Consider the following 11,960-nt stretch of genomic DNA (forward strand, 5'->3'; position numbering starts at 1 on the left):
GCCCGGTGACGCGGCTTCTGTAGCCGGGCTCTGGCGCTGGGCGGGGACTGATGGGGTGGGGGCCGCGCTGGGGCCTGGGGCGCGGTTCAGTCGCGACTAAGTGGGGGTGGGCGGGGCGGGCTCAGGAGGGGCGGGGCCAGGCAGCGGTTGCCGGGACACCTGCGCGCAGGCCTTTGTCCTGTCAGCAGCGCACCGGGGAGGCCTCCCTGGCTGCAGCGAGGCCCAGGGCAGACATGCAGGTGCTGAGGCCCGAGCGGCTCTACGTCCCCCGGGGCACCCTCGAAACCGACTTCCCCGCCCCTCTGCACAGGTGAGCCCCCCCCCCAGGCCCTCATCTGACTCCTTGTGGGCCATTGCCTGGGTGCTAAGCTCCCTGCCCAGCCCCCCGCAGACCCCACCTGCTGGGGCACGAGGCTAGAGGCGCCCACACTCACCGCCCTCGGCTGTCCTCGTAAGCGCAAGCCCGCCCAGTGCAGGAGGGAACCAGCCTGGGTCGGCAGGACAGGAACGCCGCACCGAGGATGGCGCCCGCTCCCCAAAGGGCGCGGCACAGCCAGCACCCCGTTTGTGGTGGGAGGGGTGCATGCATTCGCGCGCCCACAGACCCCCAGCCAAGCCCGGCAGCACGGCGGGGGCACCGGGCTAATAAGACCCACTTCTTCGCATGGTTTTACCCGGCTTTAATGGCACTTGTACAAAGCACGCACACGTTTGGGGTTGAGGGAGTCCGCCTCCTGCACTGGGCACTCCGGCAGCCTGGAGACGCCCGCCCTGCGTGGAGCCCACCCTGCGCAGGGCCCCTGTGACAGCAGCTCCCAGCTCCCCACTATCCGATCTGATATGGAGTGAGCACCCAGCCGGCTTCCCTGCAAGGCCCCGGAGACTCGAGACACGGGCCGGCTGCTGGGGTCCAGCCCCAACCACCGCGCGGCAGCTGTGCTGGGTGCACCACTGCCCGTGCCGCGGCCTCGGAGCCTTGTCCGTCCCTCGCTGTCCCCTCCCCTGGAGCTGCCCACCCGCCGGTGCACAGGGAGGGACCCTGGGCCGCTCGGCCCGGGACAGGCTGTGGCCCCAGCGGACCCCTGGAACCTGAGCGCTGGGGAAGCCAGGAGCGGGGGGTCCTTGCTCCCAGCCAGCCCCTGGCCCCCAGGGGGGCTACGGCTAAAGAGGCGAAGCCCAGCCCCTGTGGAACCGCTTCGTGCTGCACTGCAGGCCTGGGGTGGGGGTGCGGGCTTCCTGGAGGAGGCGGCCTGCAGGTCTTAAGTTGAGGCAGAACGAGGACTTAGGCCCAGGAGCAGCCAGAGCGGGCTGCTGTCTCCTGGGGAGAGGCCGGAGGGGCTCCAGGACGAGTCCAGCAGGAGAGACGGGCGGGGCCGCGGACCCCCCGCTGCTGTCGCCAAGTGACCTGAGCCGCACAGGCCCTGGCAGGCCTGGCCGTGGGCTCAGCTTGGCCTCCTGTCCCCAGCGATGCCCACCTGTCCCTGGAGGGGCCCCGCTGGGTGCCGGCCATCAAGCAGGCGACACGCTGGAAGTTCGTGCCCCTGGGCCGCGACGCGGCGGGCCAGCCGTGGTACACGGGCCTGACCAACGTGGACGCCCGCGACGCCTGGTACGCGCTGCCGCGGGCCCCAGAGCGGCCCCGGCGCGAGGCCTACGTCCACTGGCACGGCTGCCACAGCCAACGCGAGCGCGGCATGGCCCCCGGTGAGCGCCGGGCCCCGGCTCCCTGTCCTGGGGGCGAGGGGCCGGCCCCACCTCACCGCCACCCCACCTCACCGCCCCCCCACCCCGCAGCGTACACGCAGCACCTGCGGGAGACGGCCTGGTGCGACCCGGTGGTGCCCGCGCAGCCCCTGGGCGCCCGCACCCGCTGGGGGAGCGTGCAGTGGCGGGACAGGCCCGTGCGCGGGAAGGAGTTCAGTGAGTGCGGGGCCCTGGGCGCCGGGGGCGGAGGCAGGGAGGTCCCGACTCCCCATGAGCCACCCTGGGGCGCAGAGCACCCCATCAGCCGGGGACCACGTGGGGCCCACGGTGACCCCAAGTCCCGGCCCTGCAGTTGTCGACAGGAGCCGATTCGGGGTGCAGCTGCCCTTGCCGGCCTCCGACCACATGCCCGGGCTGTCGGTGCCCCAGCGCCCGCGCTACACGACCCAGGACCTGCGGCGGTGGCCGCTTGAGCGCTACTGCCCCTCGACCGGCCAGCGGCCCCCGCCCACCCCCACACCCCAGCACTGACGGGCCTGCACAGCCCCCCAATCCTCACACCGGCTTCCCGCTCACAGCCTGGCTCGTCTGTCCCCCCGCGCGTCCATCCAAACTGGGGGGGCAGGGGCAGTGCCGGGACGTCCCGCTAAAGGGAGCTGGGAAGGGACACACACGGGGCCTGCTCCCCGCCCTCAGCTCTCCCCCCACCAGCCCCCAGGCCCCGAGCGTGCCCCCACCATCACCCACACAGTCCCCTCATCGGTCGAGGCCCCTGGACGTGGCCCAGGATGGGCGCGCTGAGCCCCTCAGCCCCTCTGGACCCCCAGGCCCGCTGGTAGCCCCGTCCCGGGTCTCCAGGCAGGGCCCTGGCAGGACACGGGGCAACCCCCGCCAGCCCGGAAGTGAGGGGCGGGTGCTGGTCCCCATCGTCCAGGGAGGGGAGCGGGGCTGAGTGGGGCCTGGGGCTTCCCCTGACCCTGGAGGGGTCCCCAGCCTGGGGGGCGCCCCGTTGGGCCAGCGGGACGGAGGGCGGGGACGGGGCGGCAGCTCCGCCCACGGCACCCGGGTCACAGGCGGCAGGTCTCGCACGAGGGTCGCGCTGCGCAGACGCATCAGGCTTGGTCCTCGGGGCTGGCCCCTGTGAGAGAGGACGGCGAGCAGGGGTTGGCGAGTGGGGAGGCCGCCTCGGATCCCCCCCGGACCCCCCGGGGCGCCACTCACAGCTGCGCAGGCGGATGGGCCAGACGAGCAGGCTGCTCAGGGCCAGGGTGGCGGCCACGCCCACGCCGCCCGTCACCGCCACCATCACCCAGCGGTAGAAGCCCACGCAGGCGCCGCAGCAGAGCTCCGAGCTGCAGTGGGGGGGGAGGCAGGCGCCTGAGGGGACCCCGGGAGGCCCCAGGCCAGCCCCGTCTCCCCGCCGCTCGCCCCCGCCTGGTCGTCCCCCCCTCCCACGCTCTCCCCACAGCCAGAGGGCGCCCGCGAGCACCGCGTGGCCCGTCCCTCCACTGCCCACAGCCCTCCGTGGCTCCCACCTCTCCCCAGGATGAAAGCCCACGTCCTCCTGCGGCCCACCAGGCGTGCCCTGTCCCCCCCCAACCCCTCCTCCTCCCACCCTCCCCCTGGCTCCCTCCACTCCAGCCCCCCGGGCCTCCTCGCTGTTCCAACCTGCCAGGCCTGGTGCTGCCTCAGGGCCTTTGCACGGGCGGCCCGGCCCCAGTGGCCCAGAACTCGCAGGCGTTATCCAGGGCTCTGCTCCATGTCACCTCCTCAGGGAAGCCCTCCCTGACCTCCCCGAACCCCGGAACTGGCATTCAGCACGCCACGGCCCACTCGTGACCATTTAGGGGGACTGTGCGGTCTGGAATCGCCTGGAGTGGGTGGGCTGGGCTCTGTGGGGTCTCGGCTGCAGTGTCCCTCCCCCCACCCCCGCCCCGGCTCCCCTGCGGGCCGGTCCACTCCTGTCCCTCCTGATACATCTGTGCCCCGTGCCCCCAGTGCCTGGCACACGGGACAGACTCGTCTGTCGATTGACTAAATGGCCTCCAGAAGCCACCGCTGGCTGGACTCGAGCAGTGCCTGGCATCCAGCAGGCGCTCAATAGATGGGAACCAACGAGCGGGAACGCGCGCACGGCACTCACGGGCAGGGGTGCAGGCTCTGAATGGCCATGACGGCCAGCCCGTTGGCGACCTTGTCCGTGAAGCTCATGGCGCCGTACACGAAGGCTGCGCTGTGCTGCGGGGGGACGCGGGGGCATCGGGGTTGACGCCCACCCCTCTGCCCGGCCCCCGAGCCCCGCCCCCACCCGCCAGCCCTACCGAGTGGGGGCCGATGAGGTCGGCCGTCATGGCCAGGGAGGTGACGAGGACGGTGGCGCAGCCCGCGCCCAGCAGCACGGCCGCCACGTACACGGTCACGCCCAGCCCGTCGGCCAGCGCCACCCAGGCCGCAAAGGCGAGGACCACCAGGAGGCCTGCGAAGTAGGTCAGCTGCGGAGAGGGGACCCCAGAGTCAAGGCGCTTGCCCTCTGCGCCCCCCATCAGCAAAGGGGGCGGGAGAGGAGAAAACAGACGTCCCTAAGGGACCACCCCCAGCTCTGGCCTTAGGGAACTCGCCGACCCTGCGGCTCTAAGAGCTGTGCCCGCTGCCCGTGCGCCATCAAAATGCAGGAAAAGGGTTTCACTTCTCAGCGGCCCCTGCCAGCCGTCAAAGCGCTCAGTGGCCGCCCCAGGCTCCCTTACAGCACAGCACAGAGCATGTCACTTGCGGAAGAATCTAGGACGCTGCAGCTCCAAGAGGCCCAGAGGCCAGGACTCTGGAAGTCTCGGTCCCAGGTCCTCGGCTTCCAGGAGCGTGGACCCCGTGGTCTAGGACCCTGAGTGGGAGTGCCCCGGGCCCCCCACTGGCCACTTACGTTCCTCCCGATACACTTGTTGATTGGCTTCATGAGGAAGGAGGAGACGAAGCCGCTGAGGTACATCACCAGGGGGATGGTGGCAATGAACTTCTGTGGGCGCAAAGGGGGGGAGGGCGTGTCAGCCCCGGGGCCCCTCCCGCTCCGCCGCCCGGCCCCGCCCACCTCACCTTCGGCAGGTGGAGGGAGTAGGTGAGGTACATGGCTATGTACGTCTGCGACAGGTTCACAATGAGCCGCGTGCTCATGTACAGCATGCCCACCTGCGGGCAGACAGATGGGGGAGGCACGGGGGGGGGTTAGATGGTGGCACTCGGTGCCCAGGCTCCTGGTCGGAGGCCGGGCCCCCTCTCTGCTCCCACCAGCAGGGGGCGCTGGAGGGTCCGGGTGGGCAGGGACCACACGCGCTCAGCTAGCAGAGACTGCCGGCTTGGGCAAGCAGAGGACAGCGCGATGGATTGGTCATGTCTGCCCTGGGTGTGGGGTGGAGGGGCAGCCAGGCGATGATGGATTGTTCATGTCTGCCCTGGGTGTGGGGTGCAGGGGCAGCCAGGTGATGGATTGGTCACGTCTGCCCTGGGTGTGGGGTGGAGGGGCAGCCAGGTGATGATGGATTGGTCACGTCTGCCCTGGGTGTGGGGTGGAGGGGCAGCCAGGCGATGATGGATTGGTCACGTCTGCCCTGGGTGTGGGTGGAGGGGCAGCCAGGCATGATGGATTGGTCATGTCTGCCCTGGGTGTGGGGTGGAGGGGCAGCCAGGTGATGATGGATTGGTCATGTCTGCCCTGGGTGTGGGGTGGAGGGGCATCCGGGCGATGGATTGGTCATGTCTGCCCTGGGTGTGGGGTGCAGGGGCAGCCAGGCGATGGATTGGTCATGTCTGCCCTGGGTGTGGGGTGGAGGGGCAGCCAGGCGATGATGGATTGGTCACGTCTGCCCTGGGTGTGGGGTGGAGGGGCAGCCAGGCGATGATGGATTGGTCATGTCTGCCCTGGGTGTGGGGTGGAGGGGCAGCCAGGCGATGATGGATTGGTCATGTCTGCCCTGGGTGTGGGGTGGAGGGGCAGCCAGGCGATGATGGATTGTTCATGTCTGCCCTGGGTGTGGAGTGCAGGGGCAGCCAGGCGATGATGGATTGTTCATGTCTGCCCTGGGTGTGGGGTGCAGGGGCAGCCAGGTGATGGATTGGTCATGTCTGCCCTGGGTGTGGGGTGCAGGGGCAGCCAGGCGATGATGGATTGGTCATGTCTACCCTGGGTGTGGGGTGGAGGGGCATCCGGGCGATGGATTGGTCACGTCTGCCCTGGGTGTGGGGTGGAGGGGCAGCCAGGCGATGATGGATTGGTCATGTCTACCCTGGGTGTGGGGTGGAGGGGCATCCGGGCGATGGATTGGTCACGTCTGCCCTGGGTGTGGGGTGGAGGGGCAGCCAGGCGATGATGGATTGTTCATGTCTGCCCTGGGTGTGGGTGGAGGGGCAGCCGGGCGATGGATTGGTCATGTCTGCCCTGGGTGTGGGGTGGAGGGGCAGCCAGGCGATGATGGATTGGTCACGTCTGCCCTGGGTGTGGGGTGGAGGGGCAGCCAGGCGATGATGGATTGGTCATGTCTGCCCTGGGTGTGGGGTGGAGGGGCAGCCAGGCGATGATGGATTGGTCATGTCTGCCCTGGGTGTGGGGTGGAGGGGCAGCCAGGCGATGATGGATTGGTCATGTCTGCCCTGGGTGTGGGGTGTGGGGTGCGGGGGCAGCCAGGCTTGCTCCTGGGGGCCAGGCCCCGCACACCTGGTAGAAGGCGGGTTCCCGAAGCCAGTGTCTCCAGAGCAGCAGGCGGCGCGCGGGGCTCAGCAGGGGGCTGTGCTCCTCGGGCTCCGCCGGCCGCCGCCGGCCCTCCCTGGTGCCCAGGTGGAACAGCAGCGAGAAGACGGCGCCGACGCCCACCACCAACAGGGAGAGGTTCTGGGGGGGGAGAGCCGGCAGGGAGGGCGGTCAGGCGTGGCGCTCGCGGGGGCCCAGGGCCCGGGGACCCCCCCGGCCCCCCCGGGGCGCAGCTCACCCGGAACACGGGCACATCCTGGACCCCGAGCTGGTCGCCGACGCCCCGGGCGGGCTCCGCGGGCGAGGGCGCCTGCAGGCGCAGCAGCAGCCAGGCGGCGCCGTAGACGGCGATGTTGGCCACCACGGTGAAGGCGTACCTGGCCGGGGCGAGGGGACGCCTCGGCACGAGCCCCGGAAACCTCAGGCCCACTTCCTCCCCGGGGCGCCGCAGGGCGGCCTGCGGCGGGGGGGGGGGAACCCCTGGCTGACGCGCTGTCTCAGCCGCCGCCAGGCCACGCCTTCTGGCCTCAGTTTCCCCGGCCCGCACGCGACCCAACGCTCTACAGCTCTGACCGGCCGTTCCCCCGTGCCCCGCGTCAGGGTGGAGAGACTCAGTGAGGCTGGACCAGAGCCCGAGCCCCCAAGAGGCTGGGAGAATTCTAGGACATTTGTTCCCAGGTCCTGGACTTCCACAAGGCATGAGCTCGTGGTCTACACTCATCAGGTCATCAGGTCTGCTCGTGCCGGCAGCCCTGGGGTGACACCCTCCCGAGGGCCGGGGCGGGGGGGAGGGGGTCTCTACAGCTCACCAGGACTCAGTTTCCCTTTTTGTAAGGTGGGGCAACGCTCCCTCCGAAGGTCACCGTGGCGCGCTGGTGAAGCACGCGCGCTTGGCAAGCGCCCCGGAGCGCGGCCTCGGCACGGCGGTCCCCGTGCCCTGGGCGTTGGGCAATCCCTCCTGCCGTTACTGCCCCGTGTCCCGGGGGGGGGTGGGTAATGGGGAACCGAGGGGAGGGGCGGGGGGGGACGCCAGCGTGGGCGGGGCGGGGCCTGAGTTTGCAGTTCTCAGGGTAGCACTGGCACGCACTTATTGAGCGCCCACTGCGTGCTGTGCCCTGCTCCGAGCTCCAGCCGCCCTGGCCGCCTCCCCGCGGAGCCCCTCCCGTTTCCCGCCCCCGGCGGTGGCCGCCAGGGGCAAAGGGGCTCATTCGCAGCGAGAGTTTAGAACGGGGCCGGGCACGCGGTCGGGCGAAGGCAAGAGGGCTTCACGGGGGGAATGAAGGGTGCCTGTGAGCGCGCATCCAGAGGGCGCGTGTCGCGGTGGGCCTGGCCTAATCAGGGGAGCCCTCCCCGAGCGCGGCACCTCCCGCTGGCCGCGGAGGAGCATCCCGCCACCAGCTACACCGCGCCTGGAGGGGACACCTCGAGACGCGGCCGCCAGCCAGCCCCGGCTGACACCCCGATCGCGGCCGCGGGAAGGACCCTGGAGCACAGATCCTGGCTCACGGGGGTGCCCCGTCAGGGATGACCCCACAGAGAATAAACTCGTGTTTTAAGCTGCCGGCTCGGTGGGAACTTGTTCCGCGGCAACGGCCGCCGCCGGGCGGTACCTGAGGGCCGTAAGTTCCACCTTCTCGTGGTCGTTGGTGACCAGCGCGGGGATGAGGCTGAGGTGCGCGATCTGCGTGGCGGCCCAGCCGAACTGGAAGACGACGATGAAGGGGCCGTAGTAGAGCAGCGCGGCCCACTCGGGCGTGCCGGGCCCGCAGCCCAGGCAGGGGCTGAAGATGAAGGGGAAGGACAGCAGGACGCAGCCGGTGCCTGGGGGCGGCCAGAGCGGGCGTCACGCGCGGGGACCCGGCTTCCCACGCCGTCCCCGGGGTGCGGGATGCGGGGGGGGGAGAACGAGGCCTGGAAGGGCCCGGAGAACTTCCCAAAGTCACACGGCGGGCAGCCCGGTGGACCCGGGGCTTACGGCCCCTGTGACAGACGGGGAAACCGAGGCAATGAGCGCTCTGGCGACCCCTGGGCCAGAAAGGACAGAGGGGCCAGGCCCGGGCGGTTTGCCAGGGCATCGGCCCTCGTGACAGATCGGGGAATGGAGGGACGCGGCAGGCTGGCTAGCCCCTTGGTGACAGACGGGGAAACTGAGGCACAGCCCCCTGGGGTCTCCTGCAGTCCCTGTCCGCCACCAGGGCAGCGTCTGCAGCCCCAGCTTCCCCTCCGCCCCTCACCCGCGGGGGAAGAGGCTGCCCTCCCTCCCCGCCCCCGCCGGGCCTCGGCCATCAGCGGGCATCCCGAGGGGGGCGCCAGGGGCCGGGAGGCCGGGCTGAGGCGCCGCTGCACCCCGCCGGTCATGGGGGTCCGCAGTGGGGGTCCTGCTCTGGGGACAGGGGCTGCCGCTCACGCCCTCCTGCGCCTGGCTCTGCCCCCTCCCTGCCCTCTGCTCCAACCCCCGCTTCCTCCAGGCGCCGACTGGCCAGCCTCAGGGCCTTTGCATGCCCCACTCCCTATCTCGGCAAAACCTTTTCATCCCTTGGGGCTCTGTCCAAAGGCCACCGCCTCCAAGCAGCCCTCCCCGACTGTCCAGGGCTCCGGCAGGCCGCTTGCTTTTCTTGGCACGGGCGGGAAACTTGGCCTTCAGACTTGCTTGTTCCCTGCCTGCCTCCCCCACCAGACTGCGTGCTCAGGAGGGGGCAGGAATGAGCCCAGGCCCCCGACTCGTGGATGGCCTTCGAGTGAGTGAGCGGAGAACAACAGCCGGGGCCTCCCTGCCCAGCCTCGGTGACCCCCGTGTTCCAGACGAGGAAACTGAGGCCCCGGGAGCGAGCCTCGGCACTGAGCCTGCGGCCGGCCCGCCCCCGCGCCCCCCTCTCCCAGCCCAGATGCCCGCGCTTCCTCCTGCAGGCTGGGAAGTGAAACCAAAACACCCGCGCTGGTTCTCGGGACCAGCTGACCCAGAGGGGACCCGCGGCGGGGATTCCCAGGCGCCCCGAGGCCACCCGGGGCCAGGCCGGAGCCGTGGACTGTGGCTGCCTCGGCCAGACTCTGCCCCGCGGCTGCCCGGGCCGGGTTAACCATTGCTGGGGCCAGGTCGCCTGGCCGGGGAAAAACTTGGCCTCTCCGGGCCTCAGTTTCCAGGAACTGCAGATAAGAGGACCTGCCTCCTGGGGTTGGTGGGAGGGTTAAAAGTTTCCAGAAGAAAAGTAAGGTCCCTACTCCTCCTCAAAGTGAGGATATTTTACCCCTTTGCACAAGCTCTTTCTATGCACTCTCTGGAATGCTTCCCCCACACACGCACTCCTACTCATCCTTCAAAACCCCAAAGCGAATGCCCCGCCCCATCCCCTGCAGGGAGACCTCTCTGCCAGGGCTCTGCTGCTGCTTCTGAAGTCCAATTCTCACCACCTGTCACCCAGGACAGAGAAGAATAGAGTCCCCCACCACCCACCGGCTCGGGGAAAAAGAGAAGTGGGCATCGCTGCTAGGGTGAACTTCCCTCCAGCCGCCTTATCAGGGAGCCGGCACCCAAGGGCCAGGTTTGCGTCACCACAAATACTTCAGCTCGTTGTGTCCAAAGATGCCCCCGTGGGGTCAGGCTCGAGACCCTCGCTGCGCCTGAAGGGGGCCGAGGGTCAGGGCTGGGGGCCGCGAGCTGCTGCCTCTCCTCCCGGGGGTCTCCCCTGCCCGCCCCTCCCTGCGCCGTCCGGCCTGCTCAGCAACTACCCGGTTGTCTGTCTGTCCAGGAGTTGACCCCGCTCCTAGGAATAAAGTGGCCCTTGACTGCCAAGAACAAACTCCGCGTCCACGACATCCCAAGTCCAGCCCCTGGGGTCCAGCCCCGCAGCGCCAACCACCCGTACGGGTGTCCCGGGAAACCGCGCTCCTGGCCACGCCGCTGCCCTTCGGCCCCGGCTCCCAAGGCCGAGCGCCGCCCCTCCGGGCGCCCGGAATTCCAGGGGGTGGGCAGGGTTATGCCAGCCCCGGGCCCTTCCCGGGCCAGGTCCTGGGGCTAATCTCGAGGTGCAGGGCCGGGTGGGAAAAGGGGTGCCCCCTTATCAGCAGCCCCAGCGGCGGGGTGACGCCCCCAGCGCGGAGGGTGTCCCCACGCCCCGGTCAGCTGGGCAGGCGGGTGCCCACCCCTCTGTCCACGCACTGAGATGCCCAAGACGGGGCAGGGGAGAGAGGAGGGTGCTCTGGGGGAAAAGACAGAGAGAGGGGCCTCGGGGCAGCCTGACAGCCACTCAGAGGGACCTGGCGGCTACCCTGATAGACAGATGGAGAGATCAGGTCAAGCTAGACAGACTGACAGAGGCGGCACTGGACCATCAGACCCCCCGCCCCCAAAGAGAGGAGCAGGCGGACAAAGGGGCACAGAGTCAGAAGGAGGAGGGCCATGGGGCAGTCAGAAGGGGGAGGCTGGGATCATGGGTCACTGAGAGGTCAGATAGCTGGGGGACGCTCAGGGGGAGGCAGCGGCCAGAGGGGGCTCAAGGCGTGGGCTAGACAGACAGGGGAGGCAGCAAGTCAGAGAGGGGAGGCTGAGGTCCTCGGGAGGCCGGAGGGCGGCGGCGCGGGGCTTACCGACCAGGTGCCAGGCCTTGCGGGGCCCGCAGCGCGCGCAGCCGGCGGCGCGGTCGGCCTCGAAGCCCACGAGGGGCGTGCAGAGCCCGTCGGCCACCTGGCCGAGCAGCAGCAGCAGGCCGGCGGCGCGCGAGCTGTAGGCGCGCACCGAGTGCAGGTAGAGCAGCAGGTAGGTGAACCACATGGCGGCGCACAGGTCGTTGAGGAAGTGGCCCACGGCGTAGCTGAGGCGCGCCCGCAGCGGCAGGGCCCGCGGCCCCGCGCCGCCGCCCGCGGGGGGTCCCGGGCCCATGGCTGCTCCGCGCCCGCCGCCGCGCCTGCCCCCTCCGGCCCGGGCCGCCTGCGCCTCTGCGGCCGCCGTGCCCGGGGCTCCAGGAGCGGCGGCCGCTTCGGCCAATCGGAGCGGCGCGCCGGCGCCCGCAAGCCAATCCTCGGGGAGGAGGGGCGGGGCCTCCGAGGGAGCCCCGCCCCCGGGGCGGCACCCGCGGGCCGGCGCGGTCCTAGCGCCGGGAGACCGCGGGGCTGCGGGACCCCAAACTCCCGGCGCGGGTCGCCCCCTACCCGGATCCCCACCGGAGCCTGCGGGGGGCCTCACGGGGCCTGCGGAGACCGGGCTGGGAAGGGGATCCAGGGTGAGGGTGGCTCGCCTTCCCCGCCCCCGGGGTCCCCCTCTTCGCGGAAAGGCGGCGTGCGAGCTAATTAATTAAGTGCTAACGAGCGCCGGGGGCTCATTACCATCACAATGCGGCCTCTGTTTAACGAGCGCCCGCCCAAGTGGCTCGCCCCAGGCCCAGGCGCCGGGCCGAGGCGCACGCCCTTTGCCCGCACCCACAGCCCCGCGCAGAGGGGAAGGAGCGTCCCCCGCGCCACGTGAGTCAGCGCGCGTGACCCCGGCGCACGCCCTCCCGCGACCGGCTCGGCAGCTCCCGCGGCTTCC

At 70.6% G+C, this 11,960-nt stretch overlaps 2 protein-coding genes across 3 annotated transcripts; one reads left to right on the forward strand and one right to left on the reverse strand.

Annotated features, from left to right (window-relative positions):
* The first annotated feature begins 167 nt into the window (after positions 1-167).
* Positions 168-2,281, forward strand: TEKTIP1 (tektin bundle interacting protein 1). Of its 2 annotated transcripts, XM_071210024.1 has the most exons (3): positions 168-310; positions 1,466-1,920; positions 2,057-2,281. In XM_071210024.1, exons 1-3 carry the CDS (start codon positions 234-236, stop codon positions 2,233-2,235), a joined length of 711 nt encoding a protein of 236 aa, XP_071066125.1. In that variant the 5' UTR covers positions 168-233; the 3' UTR covers positions 2,236-2,281. The 2 variants fall into 2 exon arrangements, with proteins under 2 accessions (XP_071066125.1, XP_071066124.1); XM_071210023.1 differs by having other exon boundaries at positions 1,466-2,281.
* A 396-nt stretch (positions 2,282-2,677) lies between these two features.
* On the reverse strand, positions 2,678-11,331 carry MFSD12 (major facilitator superfamily domain containing 12). The gene is made up of 10 exons (XM_058282282.2): positions 11,024-11,331; positions 8,050-8,260; positions 6,678-6,816; positions 6,407-6,580; positions 4,792-4,884; positions 4,622-4,714; positions 4,026-4,196; positions 3,848-3,942; positions 2,926-3,056; positions 2,678-2,842 (listed from the first exon to the last, which is right to left on the reverse strand). The coding sequence occupies exons 1-10, from the start codon at positions 11,313-11,315 to the stop codon at positions 2,817-2,819; spliced, it is 1,425 nt and encodes a 474-aa protein (XP_058138265.1). The 5' UTR covers positions 11,316-11,331; the 3' UTR covers positions 2,678-2,816.
* Positions 11,332-11,960: the final 629 nt, after the last annotated feature.

This window comes from Dasypus novemcinctus, chromosome 19 (assembly GCF_030445035.2).
Source record: "Dasypus novemcinctus isolate mDasNov1 chromosome 19, mDasNov1.1.hap2, whole genome shotgun sequence".
In the NCBI taxonomy this organism is placed as follows: domain Eukaryota; kingdom Metazoa; phylum Chordata; class Mammalia; order Cingulata; family Dasypodidae; genus Dasypus; species Dasypus novemcinctus.

Bases quoted from the DNA above. Each gene is read 5' to 3' on its own strand.
- TEKTIP1 (XM_071210023.1), top strand. From the start codon at position 234: ATGCAGGTGCTGAGGCCCGAGCGGCTCTACGTCCCCCGGGGCACCCTC. The intron at 311-1,465 runs GTGAGCCCCCCC...TCCTGTCCCCAG, and splicing joins TTCCCCGCCCCTCTGCACAG to CGATGCCCACCTGTCCCTGG.
- MFSD12 (XM_058282282.2), bottom strand. From the start codon at position 11,315: ATGGGCCCGGGACCCCCCGCGGGCGGCGGCGCGGGGCCGCGGGCCCTG. The intron at 4,885-6,406 runs GTGTGCGGGGCC...GTCTGCCCGCAG, and splicing joins GGGAACCCGCCTTCTACCAG to GTGGGCATGCTGTACATGAG. The intron at 4,197-4,621 runs GTAAGTGGCCAG...CCCTCTCCGCAG, and splicing joins ACAAGTGTATCGGGAGGAAC to CTGACCTACTTCGCAGGCCT.